At 31.3% G+C, this 16,850-nt stretch overlaps 1 protein-coding gene across 12 annotated transcripts in view; it reads left to right on the top strand.

Moving 5' to 3' along the window:
• Positions 1–16,850, top strand: part of LOC127736088 (nucleolysin TIAR-like) — a 120,749-nt gene that overhangs the window by 90,256 nt on the left and 13,643 nt on the right. For all 12 annotated transcript variants that reach the window (XR_007998797.1, XR_007998796.1, XM_052246597.1 and 9 more), the window contains 2 exons: positions 14,093–14,168; positions 16,151–16,256. Coding sequence is in view for 10 of the 12 variants with exons in the window: in XM_052246597.1 (XP_052102557.1) it covers positions 14,093–14,168; positions 16,151–16,256 (182 nt within the window). In the remaining 2 variants the exon portion in view is untranslated. The remainder of the gene's footprint in view (positions 1–14,092; positions 14,169–16,150; positions 16,257–16,850) is intronic.

Below are 16,850 nucleotides of genomic sequence, written 5' to 3'. Positions count from 1 at the left end.
TTTGAGGTGTGAATTATTTAAAATTCAATTAAGTTATGAAATGGAATCCCTTCTTGAAAATGATAAAAGTTGAAATTGAATCAATAATTATTTAACGACTGGTTTTCTCAAAGAATTACAAAATCATCTTGTTGACAAAAAGAATCCCTCATGAAAAGGGGTATATAATATGTGTATAGATTTAAGTACAAATAGTGTGAAGTCTATTTCAGAAACAGAAATAATAAATTAAGCGCTTAGAAATTACCATCTAAAACCCAATTATAAAAAGCTGATGTGAATGGTCAGTAAGCCCATGGAGCAGTTACTGTTAAAAGTTTGGTCTAGTAGAGAAAAGATACCATCTTGTTAAAAGTATGGTCTACTGGAGGAAAGAAACTCTTGTTAGAGTATGTTCTACAGGAGGAAAGAAACTCTTGTTAAGAGTATTGTCTACAGGAGGAAAGAAACCATCTTGTTAGAGTATTGTCTACTGGAGGAAAGAAACCATCTTGTTAGAGTATTGTCTACTGGGGGAAAGAAAACATCTTGTTAGAGTATGGTCTACTGGATGAAAGAAACCATCTTGTTAGAGTATTGTCTACTGGAGGAAAGAAACCATCTTGTTAGAGTATTGTCTACTGGGGGAAAGAAAACATCTTGTTAGAGTATGGTCTACTGGAGGAAAGAAACCATCTTGTTAAGAGTATTGTCTACTGGGGGAAAGAAAACATCTTGTTAGAGTATGGTCTACTGGAGGAAAGAAACCATCTTGTTAGAGTATTGTCTACTGGAGGAAAGAAACCATCTTGTTAGAGTATTGCCTACTGAAGGAAAGAAAACATCTTGTTAGAGTAAGGTCTTCCGGAGAAAAGAAACCATCTTGTTAAAGTATTGTTTACTGGAGGAAAGAAACCATCTTGTTAAGAGTAAGGTCTAACGGAGAAAAAAACCATCTTATTAGAGTATTTATTACTGGAGAAAACAAACCATCTTGTTAGAGTATTGTTTACTGGAGGAAAAAAACCTTCTTATTAAAGAATGGTTTAAAAAAGGAAAAGTACCATTTTATTTAGTGCAATCTAATAAGATTCTGTTAATAATTATGACTTCCTGCATGGTCAAAGAGAACTTGAAAATAAACAGAAGAATAAAATTCTGCATGAATAATTGAGTGTTTTAATAGGTGATTGTGTATACAGCATTTGTTTGATGATAGAATTTGAAATGCAATATAAATGCAAGTGACATTTGAAAGGTTGTGCTCTATTGACATTTTATGGATTTGAAATTGAAGTTTTTGCATAATGAAAGACCTAAATAAATTCTATAGGCAATATTAATTAAACAAAGATCTAAATAAATTCAATATGCAATGTAGATTAAACAAAGAAATCATTGCAGTTGTCGTTCACCTTCTGAGTAATTGATGAAATTCACAGATCTGCAACTGAACACATTTCTTTCGTTTATATAAATAAATGTGCAGTATTAGATGTTTTGAACTTTTGCTGCATTAGAGAATCCTAAAAATATGAATGAACATGAATGAAATTGAAATAATTTTAAATATAATTCTGAATATATACCAGAAGTACCTGTGCCTTTTTTTTACTTAGAGTCAGCACTTTTTTTATCATCAACAATTCCACACAAAAGTATGCATCCAGGCTCAACAAGGGTCAACACTTCCTAGAATAGTCAATTCTACAATATTTTCTGCCTCAGGGACCCCATTAACGGTCATTACTTCTGATACTCTGCCTCAGGCACTCGAAAAAAAAAATATGATTAGAACTTCTGATCTGCATCAGGAACTCCAAAAAATTATCTGAACTTCTGATTTTTTTGCCCCATGGACTCCAAAAAAATTATCAGAACTTCTGAATGTTACTGCCTCAGAAACTTCAAAAATTGGTCAGTAGTTCTGATCTTCTATTTCATCGCCTATAAAGAGTGACTACATCTTGTCTAAGACTTATACAGTTTCTTACTCAATGCTATTTCAGGAGCTTTAAAAGTATCAGCTTTTCTTTCACTTAAACAATTTGTTGATTTTTTTTTTTTTCCTTTTTTTTTTTTAAATGTTTGAGAATGAAAAACAGATAAATATGTAAGTAATACAAGACTTTGATCTGAGTGTGTAGAGTGTGATCTGAGTGTATAGAGTGTGATCTGAGTGTATAGAGTGCCAATCCATGAATTTCTCATCAAACATTCAATTAAATGCATGTCTGACACTTTACATTGAAGAAAGGAAATTAAGAATTAGAAGGAAATAATTGTGTTTATTGTCAATTCACAACAACTAACAATCCACATCAGTCAAAGTCTTATTCCTCAATATTAGCCATTTGATTTAAAAATAATAATAATTAAAACAATGAAAAAAAAAGTAAGATAAACTTAAATTTTTTAATGAATTAAAGACTTCACAGATCAATAATGCTATTGTTAGTAACTGTAAACGATTGATCTGCATTTAAGTTAATTTCACTGGTGTTTGATTTGATAATAGATATGAAATACTGTTAACTTTGGCAGATTTTGTTGTGTATGTGGCATGTCATGTTGTCATCAGCACACATTCTTACAGAAATAGTCCAGCAGCAGTTCCATCTTAATTTAAATGGATTACACAGTCTAGACATAAGGATACTAGTACTTTCTTCTTAAAAAGAAGTTGGAAGAATGTCTTTCAACAAACACTGACATGTTTTAAGTAATGGCTGTTTTCTGCTGTTTGGTCTGGTTGTTGTCTCTTAAACACATTCCCCTTTTCCATTCTCAATTTTATTTAAGTAGCATATTAATCCTGAAAAAAACAACACCATTGACTATATCTATATAAAGAAAAATGTATTAACTGTTACTTCTGTTAGCAGTAATCTCTGATGGAAAGATTACTTGATACATCCTCACAGTGACTTATAGAGCATATTATATAAGTGAGGTAAAAGAATTCTAATAAATTAAAGTAACAGAATGAAGGTCAATGTTTACACATGGGGAAAAGCATATTTATTGATAAAACTACAAAAAAATGGTCATAAAGTACCTAGTTGTTAATTTATTTATTGTCCTTGTTGAGCAGACTTAATTGGAGAAGCAGTCAAAAGTTTAGGTCCAGCCTCTGAGGTCCATCTACTTTTAGAACTAATTATTGACTTGCTGTGTCTATCTCTTTCTGGTCCCAAATGTTTATGTGTCCATTTACCATAGGACAATAATCAACTTACACAATCCTGTCCTTTCCTGGTTCATAACATCACAGAATACAATTTCTCACCAATGTTAACATGCCATGGGGAACAGGATGGGTGCCACTCATAAGGCAAGATTTCCTTTCTGGACACCTTAGTTCACCTCTAATTATTCAGAAGACTTAATCTTTAGTTTTCTTAGTTTTCTGGAGTGATGTTTGTCTTTTATTTCTTTTTCTTTTGGTTATGAAGTCTTCTTTCTTTCTATGACAATGTCTTTTAATTTGCGATTTGGTATCTTTTCCCCCTTTTTTCAAGTCAATCTTTCAGATTAATCAGACTGTCTGAAAACGATTTTTAACTAGTTAAATACTGTTCATGTATCTTACAAAGAACAATTGATAGGTAGAATCAAGCATTGCTTTAAGGTTTGAGATTAGTGTTAGATTTATGTCATAGTGAACATGTAGAATGAGATTTTTTAGGCACAGTTAAAAATTTATGTTAAAAGAGGATATTTTTTTGTAAAGAGGTGATAATTTAACATCAGTAGGAACTGAAGTATCTTTAAGCTGTGTGCTGTTTCCTTCCTGATTTACAAGTGATAAACACTTGTTGTAAAAGCTTACAAGTGTCAATGGTTGAATGTGGGTGTTTCCCATGCTGACCAATTACAAATTAACTCATCTACTTTCATTTTTACAGAAACAGTACAATAAACAGAAAAGATCTTTTTGACACCTACAGACACAAAATTCAATAATGCCATACAAGTCTCTATAGTGAAGTTAATAGAATTTATTGTCTTACTGTAACAATGTTCTCTTTGTAATCAGTTATAATTTTGGAATTCAATTCATGTGAATTTGTATAGTTTCATACCATATATTGATTATTATTCCTGGAGCAATTTTCAAATGAGTGTTTTGGCCTTATCTTCCTAGCCCTGGACTTGACAGGACTAATATAACAATTAACAATTCAGGGTTCTGTCCCAGAGGAGACAGTTTGCCAATACAGCACAGAGAAAAAGTCAATTTTGGTTTATCTCTCTCATATTGCAGTGCCACAAATTAAGAAATTATATTGGAAGCACAGCCACTAGGGACTAATTCACTCGCCTTTATATAAGGCTTTCTGGCAAATATCATAATGAGAAGTGTTGTATTCATATATTACCAAACCCGTCACAAATATTACAGCTAACACTGCTTGTTTTGACGAGTTTCTAGATCGATTTCACTTTACAAATCAAATTAGGTTAATGTTTAAATTTCTTTAATGATGAAATTGTGATGTGTCAAAAAGATAAACTGCAAATATGGTTTTATCTGTCAATAAATTGTCATAGATTTTCTAGATAAATTTTATCAATAAAACAAGTAATTGTAACATCATGAAGTGGCTGTATAAAATCATTAGATGAATTCACAGACTATTATTGCATTGCACAAATAATGTAGGTTTTGCTGTTTCTTCTCAATATTTCACTCTGATGGAAAGATATTAAAAGACTAAAGTCAACTATGTTTCTAGAACCAAATATTTACTGCAAAATTTGACTAAGTACGAGCCTCACAGTTTTTTTTTTAATAAATAAGACAAAAGAGAAGGTTTGCCCTTCAAAAAAACAACATGGATTTTATCGTGGTGCAGTGTCTCTGAAGTAGGAATATTTGTAAAATGTCAAAGGAACTTGTAAAAAGTGTCTGACCTATTATTTAGATATTGTTGTCACCTTTTGAAATCTGTTGGTATCGGAGAATTGGCTTTGTACTGGTTTTATGGTTTTCTTCTGCTTTTTAGTGCAAATTGTTTTTTATTAGAGACTACATATATGTCTGTCTGTCTGTCTGTAGGCTGTGTTAATTATATTATTCATCATAAATGTGTTGGATTTTACAGTATTTGAGTAGAGATGAGGGAAACATTAAACTTTGACTTCCAGATGAGACTGTCTGTAATGAGAGGTAAACAATGTTTGTGATAAAAAGGAAAAGTTTGTATTTGGTGGCAAGTTCCTTCCTCCTTTTTATACGAGCGCAAAAAAATTTTTGTGGTCGTATATTGGTATGACGTTGGCGTCGTCGTCGTCGTCGTCGTCGTCCGGCGTCGTCGTCCGAATACACATTAGTTTTAGCACTCTAACTTTAGTTTAAGTGAATGGATCTCATTGAAATTTTACCATAAGGTTCAATACCACAAAAGGAAGGTGGGGATTGATTTTGGGGGTTATGTACTAACAGTTAAGGAATTTGGGGCCAAAAGGGGCCAAAAATAAGCATTTTTGTAACTTCCAGACATAACTTGTGTGTAAGTGTATGGATCTCTCTGACATTGTACCACAAGGTTCCATATCACAAAGGGAATGCTGGGATTGATATTGGGGGTAATTGTCTCCAAATTTTAGGAATTAGGGGCCAAAAAGGGGCAAAAAACAAGCATTTTTCTAGTTTCATGACAATAACTTGTTTGTAAGTGTATGGATCTTTATGAAATTGTACTACAAGGTTCCATATCACAAAGGGAATACTGGGATTGATTTTTGGGGTGATTTCCTCCAAATATTAGGAATTAGGGGCCAAAAAGGGGCAAAAAACAAGCATTTTTCTAGTTTCATGACAATAACTTGTTTGTAAGTGTATGGATCTTTATGAAATTGTACTACAAGGTTCCATATCACAAAGGGAATACTGGGATTGATTTTTGGGGTAATTTCCTCCAAATATTAGGAATAAGGGGCCAAAAAGGGGCAAAAAACAAGCATTTTTCTAGTTTCATGACAATAACTTGTTTGTAAGTGTATGGATCTTTATGAAATTGTACTACAAGGTTCCATATCACAAAGGGAAGGCTGGGATTGATTTTGGGGGTTTTCCCTCAAAATTTTAGTAATTAGGGGCCATAAAAGGGCAAAAAAAACATGCATTTTTCTAGTTTCAGGACAATAACTTGTGTGTAAGTGTATGGATCTTTATGAAATTGTACTGCAAGGTTCCATATCACAAAGGGAAAGCTGGAATTGAGTTTGGGGGTAATTGCCCTAAACGTTTAGGAATTTGGGGCCAAAAAGGGGCCAAAAAACAAGCATTTTTCTAGTTTCCAGACAATAACTTGTGTTCAAGTGTATGAATCTCTCTGAAATTGTACTGCAAGGTACCATACCACAAAGGGAAAGCTGGGATTGAGTTTGGGGGCGATGAATCATAAGGGGGTTCAAAAAATTGGGGGGGGGAATTTTTTTGTTCCTTTTTTTTTCTTTAACATTTTCCATTTTAAATTGGTTATTTCTGATTTATATATAAAAGCAAATAATAATGATATGGTTTGAATAGGCATACATGTGAACCTCCCGACGGGAGTACAATAATCCCGTTTTCAGGGGTCTCCTCCCGACCTCCCGTTGAAAAAATCCCGTGTATGAAATTTTTCATGAATGAAAAATTTCTGCCCAACATAACATCTCAGGCATCTGGTGTAACTGACATTACCTGAAGTTATATCTTACCTGTAAATCAATTTACATGCATAATTATATGGCTTCACTTGTCAGCTTGGGTGTCAAACATACTGGTAAACAACGATTTTTACCTCAGGCTAACTGCCGTTGTGTAACAAAAACTGTGTATTTATTGGGTTACTTCCCTTGATTTATCCTGTTTTAAGTTACTTTCCTTTTAATAATGAAAATTTTTAAAAGAATATAAATAAAATATAAATTGAACAAATAATCATAAAAGGATGGTTATTAAATAATTTTAAATGTCTTAGGACAAATAAAAAAATAATAATTTGAAAATTATTTGAGGATTCTATACTTCCTTTTAAGGCTTACATTGAAATTTATATAATAACTATGACCCTAACTTTACAGATAGAATGAATTTCTGAGTTTGCAAATAAAAACTATTTGCAAGAGAAAAAATAAAAAAATAAAAACTATTTGCAGACAGCTAAACAAATGTTCTGGTTGCAATGATTATTTTATAGAATATGAAGTAAAAAATTTAAAGAACATACTGGAAAAAAACAATGTTAGATTGAACATGTAGAATATAAAGATGGAGAAACTTTATAAGTACAAGGGTACTATAAACATAATAAATTGGTTGGAAAGTTAAAGAAAACACACTTTAAAAGACCATTTTTACAGCACACGGTTACATTTACAACAAAATTAATGTCGATTAAAAACCTCCTGATCTGAGTCCTAATCTCCTGACCAAAATTTCCCAATCTCCTGATCTGAGTTTCACAGTCCATCACATGTATGAATAGGTAAATTGAAAATTTTTAAGTTCTTAGACCACTTTCATTCTGTGTCAGAAACCTATGCTGTGTCAAATATTTAATTACAATCCAAATTCAGTGCTGTATCAAGCTTGAATGTTGTGTCCATACTTGCCCCAACTGTTCAGGGTTCGACCTCTGCGGTCGTATCAAGCTGCGCCCCAGCGGAGCATTTTATTATATATAATGATTTGTGTAGATTTTACTCCAATATTAAGATATATAAGGTTTCCTGCAAGCTGAAAACAATGTAGTTTGATATCATGAGCTCTGTGAAATACAAATGTCTTTATAGTTCCTAAAATAGCATCAAAAAATCTTAAATTGCGTTTTGGCAATATAAAAAAAAATTAAGTCATTTATTTTTGATGAAGAGGTTCACGTTACCTTTAGAAAGCATAATTAAGTTTCTGAATTTTTCAAATTTAGCCAAATCATTATGACTGAAATCAAACTTATACAAGAATTACAAAGAATTGAGATCTAATAGACAGGTTTGCATTAAATCATTAAGATTTGTGTCCGTGTACTAATGGAATTTATTTTTATATTATTGTAAGAAATGATATATCTTCCCCAAAGAAATCAATCGAAGATTATAAACTAATTTGCATATTATATTTATTAAGAATATTGTGTATCAGTGAGAATCTTTAATGCTGGAGACAAGTTCATATAGTTCCTTCCTCAATAGTAACACTGTATTGAAGAGGACAAATAAAGATAGACAATGGATTAACTCTGCAAGATAAATAATTATCTTGTAGTAATCACAAACTTAAGAATGATGCAATTTACATTTTAATTGAGAAAATCTTGATAGGTTTTGTATGTGATCAGAAAGTTTTAGATTTCTGTAACAAAGCAAGCAATGGTAAAGTTTGTTTTCAAACAGAAAGCTATAGATAAAAGGGGATGTAGAGTTTAATGTATTGGTTGTGGAATAGACTGAGGATTAGTCAAATATATTTTCTGTATTCCATTCTTAAATTATTAAAGTATTGGCAGGAATATAATGCAGATAGATGAAATATTTTCATTATCAAATTTGTTTTTGCTTGACTAGATTTCAGAAAATTATTTGAAATTATATGGCTATTAAAAGTTATTTTAGTTACATCACATTAGAGTTTAGGTTAATAAAGAAAATGAATCAAATGATCTCTTCAACTTTCCTTTTAAGTCATTTGATGTTGCTTTCCAATACATGGGTCAATATGCACAGTTTATTTCAAGTAGGCGGCATTGGGAACATTTTCTTTAATTCCTGTCCATATTGTAAACTTAGTTATATATGATAACTTGTTTTAACGCTGAGAAGTTTTCCTCCCATATGTAGTTCTATTTTTGGTACTATATGAGATTAAATTTTCTGCAGTTAAGCAAAACCGAAAAAACTTCATGATGTGGCTTTGTGTGTGAAAAAGATTATAATTTTTTCCGGTGGACTTTCAGTATATATGTTTGAGTCATTTTATCTTCTCTCCTAGCATATGAACAAGTCAGGTAATATTTGTACTTAGACAGAATGTGTACAAGTTGGTTAATATTGATTCTCATACAGCATATGTACAAGTCAGTTGATGTCATTTACCTGCATATGTATAAGTGAGTTAATGCTATTCCCAGAATATTTACAAGTCAGTTGATGTCATTTACCTGCATTTGTATAAGAGAGTTTATGCTATTCCAAGAATATGTACAAGTCAGTTGATGTCATTTACCTGCATATGTATAAGTGAGTTGATGATATTCCCAGAATATGTACAAGTCTTGATGTCATTTACTTGCATATGTATAAGTGAGTTGATGCTATTCCCAGCATATGTACAAGTCAGTTGATGTAATTTACCTGCATATGTATAAGTGAGTTGATGCTATTCCCAGAATATGTACAAGTCAGTTGATGTCATTTACCTGCATATGTATAAGAGAGTTGATGCTATTCCCAGAATATGTACAAGTCAGTTGATGTCATTTACCTGCATATGTATAAGTAAGTTGATGCTATTCCCAGAATATGTACGTCAGTTGATGTCATTTACCTGCATATGTATAAGTAAGTTGATGCTATTCCCAGCATATGTACAAGTCAGGTGATGTCATTTACTTGCATATTTATAATTGAGTCAATGCTATTCCCAGTATAATAAAAAAAACAGCTGATGTCATTTAACTTCATATGTACGAGTGATTTGATGCTCTTCCCAGCATATGTACAAGTCAGTGGATTTCATTTCCCAGTATATGATTATTTGAACAAGTCTCTTTATATTATTTCCCAGCATATGTACATATTAGTTGATGTTATTCCCAGCATATGTACAAGTCAGTTGATGATTTCCCAGCATATGTACAAGCCAGATGATTTCCCAGCATATGTACAAGTTAGTTGATGTTATTTCCCAGTTGATAAACATTATCCCTTTGAGAAAGTTGACTTTTATATACTAGTGAACATAATCCTTACATATGATAACTTACATATGATAACTTACATATGATAACTTACATATGATAAGTATTTGAGTTTGTTTATCCACTAGTTTTGGGTTGAAAGTGAATATCTTTATACATTAAGATGATGTTTTACTTTTAGTTTTATTAAACTTCCAATTAATCTTTCTACAGATGAAAAGAGATGCCATCAGCTAGCAAAAGCCAGAATGCAGGCCATGTATGCCTTTTTCTTTCTATTACTTTTTTATTTTTGTTTTTTATTTATAATTCTCTCTTTACTGTATGCATATTCAGAATTCAGGAAAATTTAGTAACTTTTTATTCACTATATTTTCATAACTTTTTTTACTTTTTATATTTTATATATGCTTAAAGTATTGGATATTCAAATTTCATCCCTTTACTATTTAAAATTATAGTCTTTATATAAAATTTTGGGAAAATCTTATTGGATATTTTATATTTCAGTAGTAGTTATCTCCCTTTTATCCTTGTTGTGCTTGGATGAGCGATGCAGTAGTTTTACATTTCTCCTGTAATCTGTAGAGCAGGCATGGATTGTTGTTTGGTACATGAAATATATATCTGGTTTATTCACTTCCTCCTCTGCCATATCAAGATTGATAATAAAAGGGCTTATTTATTTTTTTTTATAAAATTTTCAGACTTTGTTTTATTTTGTTGTTTTTGGGTCTACAATCTAAGCCTTTTGTCAATTATGGAATATTAAAATTTTTTGGAAAAATTATTTAGTACCAGATAATGTTATGTTTCTTGTTAAAATAATTCCTCATCTCAGGTTATATTTTAAAACTAGAAGTCTTCCTTTTTTAGTAAGTTAGCCTTATAGTTGTTTTTTAGAAGCTCTATTTCTCACACCTAAATAAGGACTTTCTTTGAGGCAGCAAGGTTGACCATCTCAAGTCTTCACTAGCTGAGAAATATCTCTCAATATTTTCTTCTCATTTTGTGAAAAATTAAAGTACAATGTATACATCACTGCTATAATTGATAGCTACTTTTAAAACATTTCTTGTGCAACTTTTCTTTTAAAAATTTGAATTCAGAATATATCAGATCGCATTCTAATAGATTTGTAAAGTAAAAAATTCAATTAAAATTGATTAAATAATCAAAGCAATAATAAGAACATGCTCATTTCTAAGTGATGCATTATATTTAACCCTGGAAAGACTCAATACTTAGTTGTGCAATGTTTTTATTGCCTTCTTAAAATCATGTATTCAAACATGAAGTTGGTGTGGTGTTAGAGTGTACCAAGTAACAATTTCTGGCCTCTACAGTTGGTAAGGGAGCAAGTGTACAGTTTGATAGTATGTTGTTTATTTTAATTGACTAGTGCGTTGTATCATAACAGAAATATTTGAATAGTTTAACGCAATTTAAGTCCAATTTTATTGCATGTTGCAATTTATAAATAATATATCTTCAGGTAATAGTGCAACAAAACGTCCTGAAAAAGGTCAAAGAAGCTAAGTCTAAACGAAACAGGCAAAGTTTTTCTCTAGCTGCTGAGAGTTTGCAGGTTTCTGACAAAAAAAGCTAAGCAGTATACAGTGTGTTGTATTGTGCTGGTATCTCAAGAAAGACCGTTATATAATTGTGAATTAATTGTAATGAGTTCATCTTCATTCTAAAATGCATAATATACCATAGAATAATGCCCAATAGAATTAACTCCAGTCAACCAAAAGTGATCAATTTTAATATACCATAGAATAATGCCCAATAGAATTAACTCCAGTCAACCAAAAGTGGTAAATTTTAAGTTTATTGCTGTTAAAGGCATAACAATTATTTTCTTGTAAGTTTTTATTGAGTGCATATAGTTTATTAGCACAGCATTGATTTGTTTATATGAAGGCATACCATTTTTATTGTATTTTAAACATTATTTATTTTCAATGTGGCAGTTATGTTGACAAACAAAGAATTTCCCAGTTATATATAACGTCTTTGTTCTTGAGAGCTGGTTTTCCTTGATTTATATCTTGTCATTAATACCTGATTAGAAGTTTTGCAATAGAAAATAAAACTCCTGAAAACGACTGGAAATTATAGAGAAATTAGATTAGAAATAGAAGTATCCCTCTAGGGTTCTTAATTACGTGACAAATCTTAAACCCAGAGAATTAATATCACTTAAATTAGTCAATAAACAAGCTCTTATAGATTAGTTGAATTAGAGTAAAGATTTTTTACCAAATATTTCCTGATGGTAGTCATCATTTCACCTAAAAATCTTATTTGTGTTGACACGGAAAATGTATCGAATTGGCTGAAGGGGTACAAGTAAAGCAGATGATTTTAATAGCCTGAAGCACAATTGTTTTTCAAATTGCAATCTGAAACTAGTTTAAGATGTGATGTATTAGATTCATACTAACAGTAGCAGCTGACACTGAAATAAATGTCCTGGCGAGGAGATGCTGGTGATTAATCTCAGGCGTATAAATGTTTTATCGTGAGCCGAATGATGAGTGGTTGTGTCATGTTACAGGAAACTTGATTTTGTGATTTAAACTAGAGGATTCTGGGGGAAAATCAATAGCTATAACCATTAAAGCGGGGGTCTGCCACCCAAGACCTGGGTAATTTACTGCGATTATACGCTTAGGTCTATAATTGAAATGATAAAATTGAAACATATTAGCATCCGAGGAGTCATAAGCGATAACTTTGATTGCATGTTCAATTCCATCGGAATTTGATATTATTGTAGTGCAATAGTAATGGCCTGTATCGCTGCCTGAAAAGTCATTTGTATCAAGTTCTTAATGAAACAATGGTAAAGTTAAACTGTCAATGTACTTAACAAGTCAATAGAAAAGACATATGTTGGTAGTCATTTACTTCTAGACACAATGAATATATGTTAAAGTCTGTTATTAGGTTCTAGATAAAGAGAAGTAGTACATCTCAATGTTCAAAAGTGAAAAAAATAGATTGTTTCCACTTAATTGTATGCCATTAAGGATCAGTCGACCCTGTAGTGTCACTTTCAGATTGTCTCCACAAAATATTGTGCAACCAATGAACAGTCATGTCATGTTGTGACAAGTTTGTCTATGTTTGGAAGTATTTTGAAAACTTTCTATCATTTGAATTTTTGGGTTTTTTTTTCTAATTTTGTTTTCCCCATAATTTACAATCATCCATCCTACATCAGAGCTGATATTGAATGGGACTGATTGCTAAAACTAATCCCCAGTATTTTAATTCTTATGAACATAATGAGATGAGGGGTATAACGGTCTTCATAGACTTGAGTGCAGGAGATCCACTATTTGGTCACACTAAAATAGAAAATTTGATCTCTGTCATGTTCTCATCATTTAGGAGTAATATCAAAGAATGGTTGGATTTTAGTTAGAACTATATGTCTTGGCGAGGGTACATATCTTCTGCCGAGCTTGCACATGACAAAATGTTGCTCCTCTTCTTTAATGTCTAGTATAAATCAGGATATAATCTTATTTACATGATCTCATTCTCATTAGATTATACACAACAGTATCTCTATCATTTCTCCCTTACCTTTGCTCTGTAAAATGTCTCCTAGGACCATATATAAGAATAAAAACTATAGGATTTGTTTCTTTCTGTCAGATTATGTTCACAATATCTTTAAAATCACCAGTTCTTAAAAGCTGTGTCTCACAAATTAGCGAGTTTACTGAATTACAAGTTTTATGTTGTGCTCTACACCAATCAAGGTGTGGAAATGTCACATGGCACATTTCAAATTGTTCAGAATCTTACACTTGTCTTAACAAAAAAATAAGACATATAGCTTTAATTTGTTGATTTTTCTCCATCCCATTATAGAATGAAATAAATAAATAATATTGTCAAGAATGTAAGAACCAAATGTACATTGCTGTATAATTCTGTTACCTTAGAATATTTATAGTATTATATTATTAGCTGCCTCATCTATACTTGAAGCATTATTCACTGACTTTTAATACTTTCATCAATTCATTTCAATGAACATTTTTTTCCTTAAGTAAATGTGAAATCCATTGTAAAGAATGTTAATTCAAGTCCTGTTTGTTGATGAAAATCTTACTCTTCAATAAGATGTAAATTAAGATGTTTCTCAAGTTAATGAACTTTCTATTTCTTGTATTTTTCAGAGATTGTAAAATAATAAAAGATCCACAGACACTGAAATCCAAAGGATATGGTTTTGTCTCATTTGTTAAAAAAGTTGTACGTATTTCAGTAAATAAATAAATAGTAACCAAGGCAACACACCAAACGAGATTGTTTGATTTTTGAATACTTTATTGCTCTTACCGATTCTGGGCAGATCAAGCATGCGTTTAGAGAACCAAACACACAAAAATCTTTGGAGCTTAAATACACAAAGGTCCGAAACTAAACAGAAATAATAATCAGCATCATAGCAAACCAGAACATAATGGGTCTTCTGTGACAGAGGGGAATTTATTTCATATTAGATGAACTGCTAATTTTTCCATCTTTTGAATTCATGTCACAGGCTATTTCTTGTTCAACAAGTACCTATCAATAAACCTCAATATTTCCATACCTGCTATATACTGCACTACCGATTTCCATATCGACTACGTGTGGCAACACAGTTCCAAACAGGCTGTCTTTCTGATTAGCTTAACCTAAGATAGTGTTACTAGCAGAATGACCTTGTTATAAATAGTTAATAAGACATTGATATTAAGCAAAAATAGATTAGAAATATAACTTAAATGTTTACTGATAAAAGTCTGACTTTGGTGATAAATAAAGAATAGCATTATAAAAACCTTAAACAATCACTGTATTAAAGTAAGAATTCTAAGTATTGGGTAAACGGAGAATCTGATAATGAAAAATAAAATTCATAGGGGAAGTTTTAAATTTGATTTTAATTGAAGATCGTGACCTTATTAATAGACAGAAGTTACATGACTAGAGTAATTTCCATCAACTCCCATTTACAATGTTTCTATGAAACAGAGCTCGGTTTTTATTATGCAACACATTCAATTTTAATCAGTGCACGTGTCAACAGATCATAGTCATTTTGTCCGGGGAATAAATTCCTTAACAAACTTAGCTAATCTTTGATTACCGTGTAAAACCCAGGAAATTGATATCCGTCACAGATATATGGAAGGGACGGACTTGTAAATGGAATGTGCTTGTAATCTTCCTGAGCATGCTTCGTGTAATTAAGAAAAAATAATCCACCTCTCAACGCTCTTTACAGGAACAGGATATTAACATATGGATTGGTTACCACTATAAACAAGGATGAATCGTTTAGAAATGTCGTGCTATATGAAGTATCTTTTCCATAGAAATTCAGAATTCTTGTTGGTAGGAAATGCCAAGGTTTGATAAGCCTTTGTGTTTTATGAAACCAGCAATACTTTGTATTTGACTTGTAGTTGTCATGTGGAAATTCCAATAATTGATTAGATTTTTACCTTTATAAATTTAATTAACAGAAAATTGTTATTATGAAAATGTTGATTTTTTTCAACAAAAAAATAACAACATGAGTTCAGATGGTCCACAACATGTTTCCAGTTCACAGGGTTCAAAAGAATTTTCACAAGTTTAATGAAAAAAAACATACATTAATTTTATTTGCCTACTACCAGGTTTATTTAATTTTTTTTTCACAGTTTGTCTCTTCAAACTTTTTTCTTTTTTTTTTTCTATTTTACTTTTTTGCAGTAGAGTTTTATAGAATCAGCTGTTACCTAGCAAATAACCAAGAAATTCAAAAATACAAATGTTTTTACTTTTATTGTTCTAAAACAAAATTGATAAATAAGATAGGGAGACAAGATTTAAAACTATTCATTTGAAGCTTTATTTTCTGTGTAACTGATTAAGCAGAATAAACAGTCAGATACAAACATCAAGATAGTTTTTAATGAGACAATAACAACATTGCTAGCAGGGTTTTAAACTAGTTTGAGACTAGGAAATTTCCCTTATAATTGCTGGTACGTCCTGTGAGCCCATAAGGCTTATAATAAATACTCAAACTGATGTTGGTCATTTATTTCTAAGCATGAGTTTATGTAATCAAATGAAAATGGAACAAATACTCTGATCAGGTCATGTATCCTTGAAACTTTTTTTCTTATGTAGAAGAATTATTTAATTAGAGAGCACAAAAGGATGATTTCTATATGCTACATACTTTATAATCTTAGGATGCTGAAAATGCTATACAGAGTATGAATGGTCAATGGTTAGGTAGCCGACCAATCAGAACCAACTGGGCAACGCGGAAACCTCCTGCTCCGGTACCTAAAGAAGGTAATTTGAATTATGTAAAGAATGAGAGACATTGTTCCTTGAAAGATATCAGTGTTGTTGCATTTGAAGCAATATTGATAACTTTATGTGTTGACTTCCAACGTTAACCTTCAGCATGAAGCTGAGAGACAAAAAGATTTAAAACCTATAACAAATAACAATAGATTGAACTGTGCAAGGTCAACTTTCTTTGAGGAGTTTGAACTTTGTTTTTTTTTTCAAATATTATAAAATTAATCAAAATGCACCAGGCATGCACCTTTCTAAATTCAGAAAAAATATATTTGCATAAATCTTGTCAAAATACTTTTAGCCTTGTTCTTCTGGGCTAATTCCTAACATGCTGTGTCCCCACTAAACTCAAATCCTGTATCAACGCCTGCATTGTAACAAGTAGTAAATAAAATAAAACAGTCTTCTTCAATTGAAGCTTTATTCAAGATTAGCACAGAAAAACCAAAGATGTAGAAATACATTGGGAGGAATGATTTTCAAACTAGACCCAATAAAACATTTCAAAACTGTGGAAGGTTTTCATTTTTGTTATACATAGAAAAAAATCACTTAGACCAAATGAATGAACTGCATTAGATC

Source organism: Mytilus californianus, unplaced genomic scaffold (assembly GCF_021869535.1).
Source record: "Mytilus californianus isolate M0D057914Y unplaced genomic scaffold, xbMytCali1.0.p SCAF_3, whole genome shotgun sequence".
NCBI lineage: Eukaryota > Metazoa > Mollusca > Bivalvia > Mytilida > Mytilidae > Mytilus > Mytilus californianus.
Note: the sequence above shows the minus strand (reverse complement) of the source record. Positions and strands in the feature narration are given on the sequence as shown.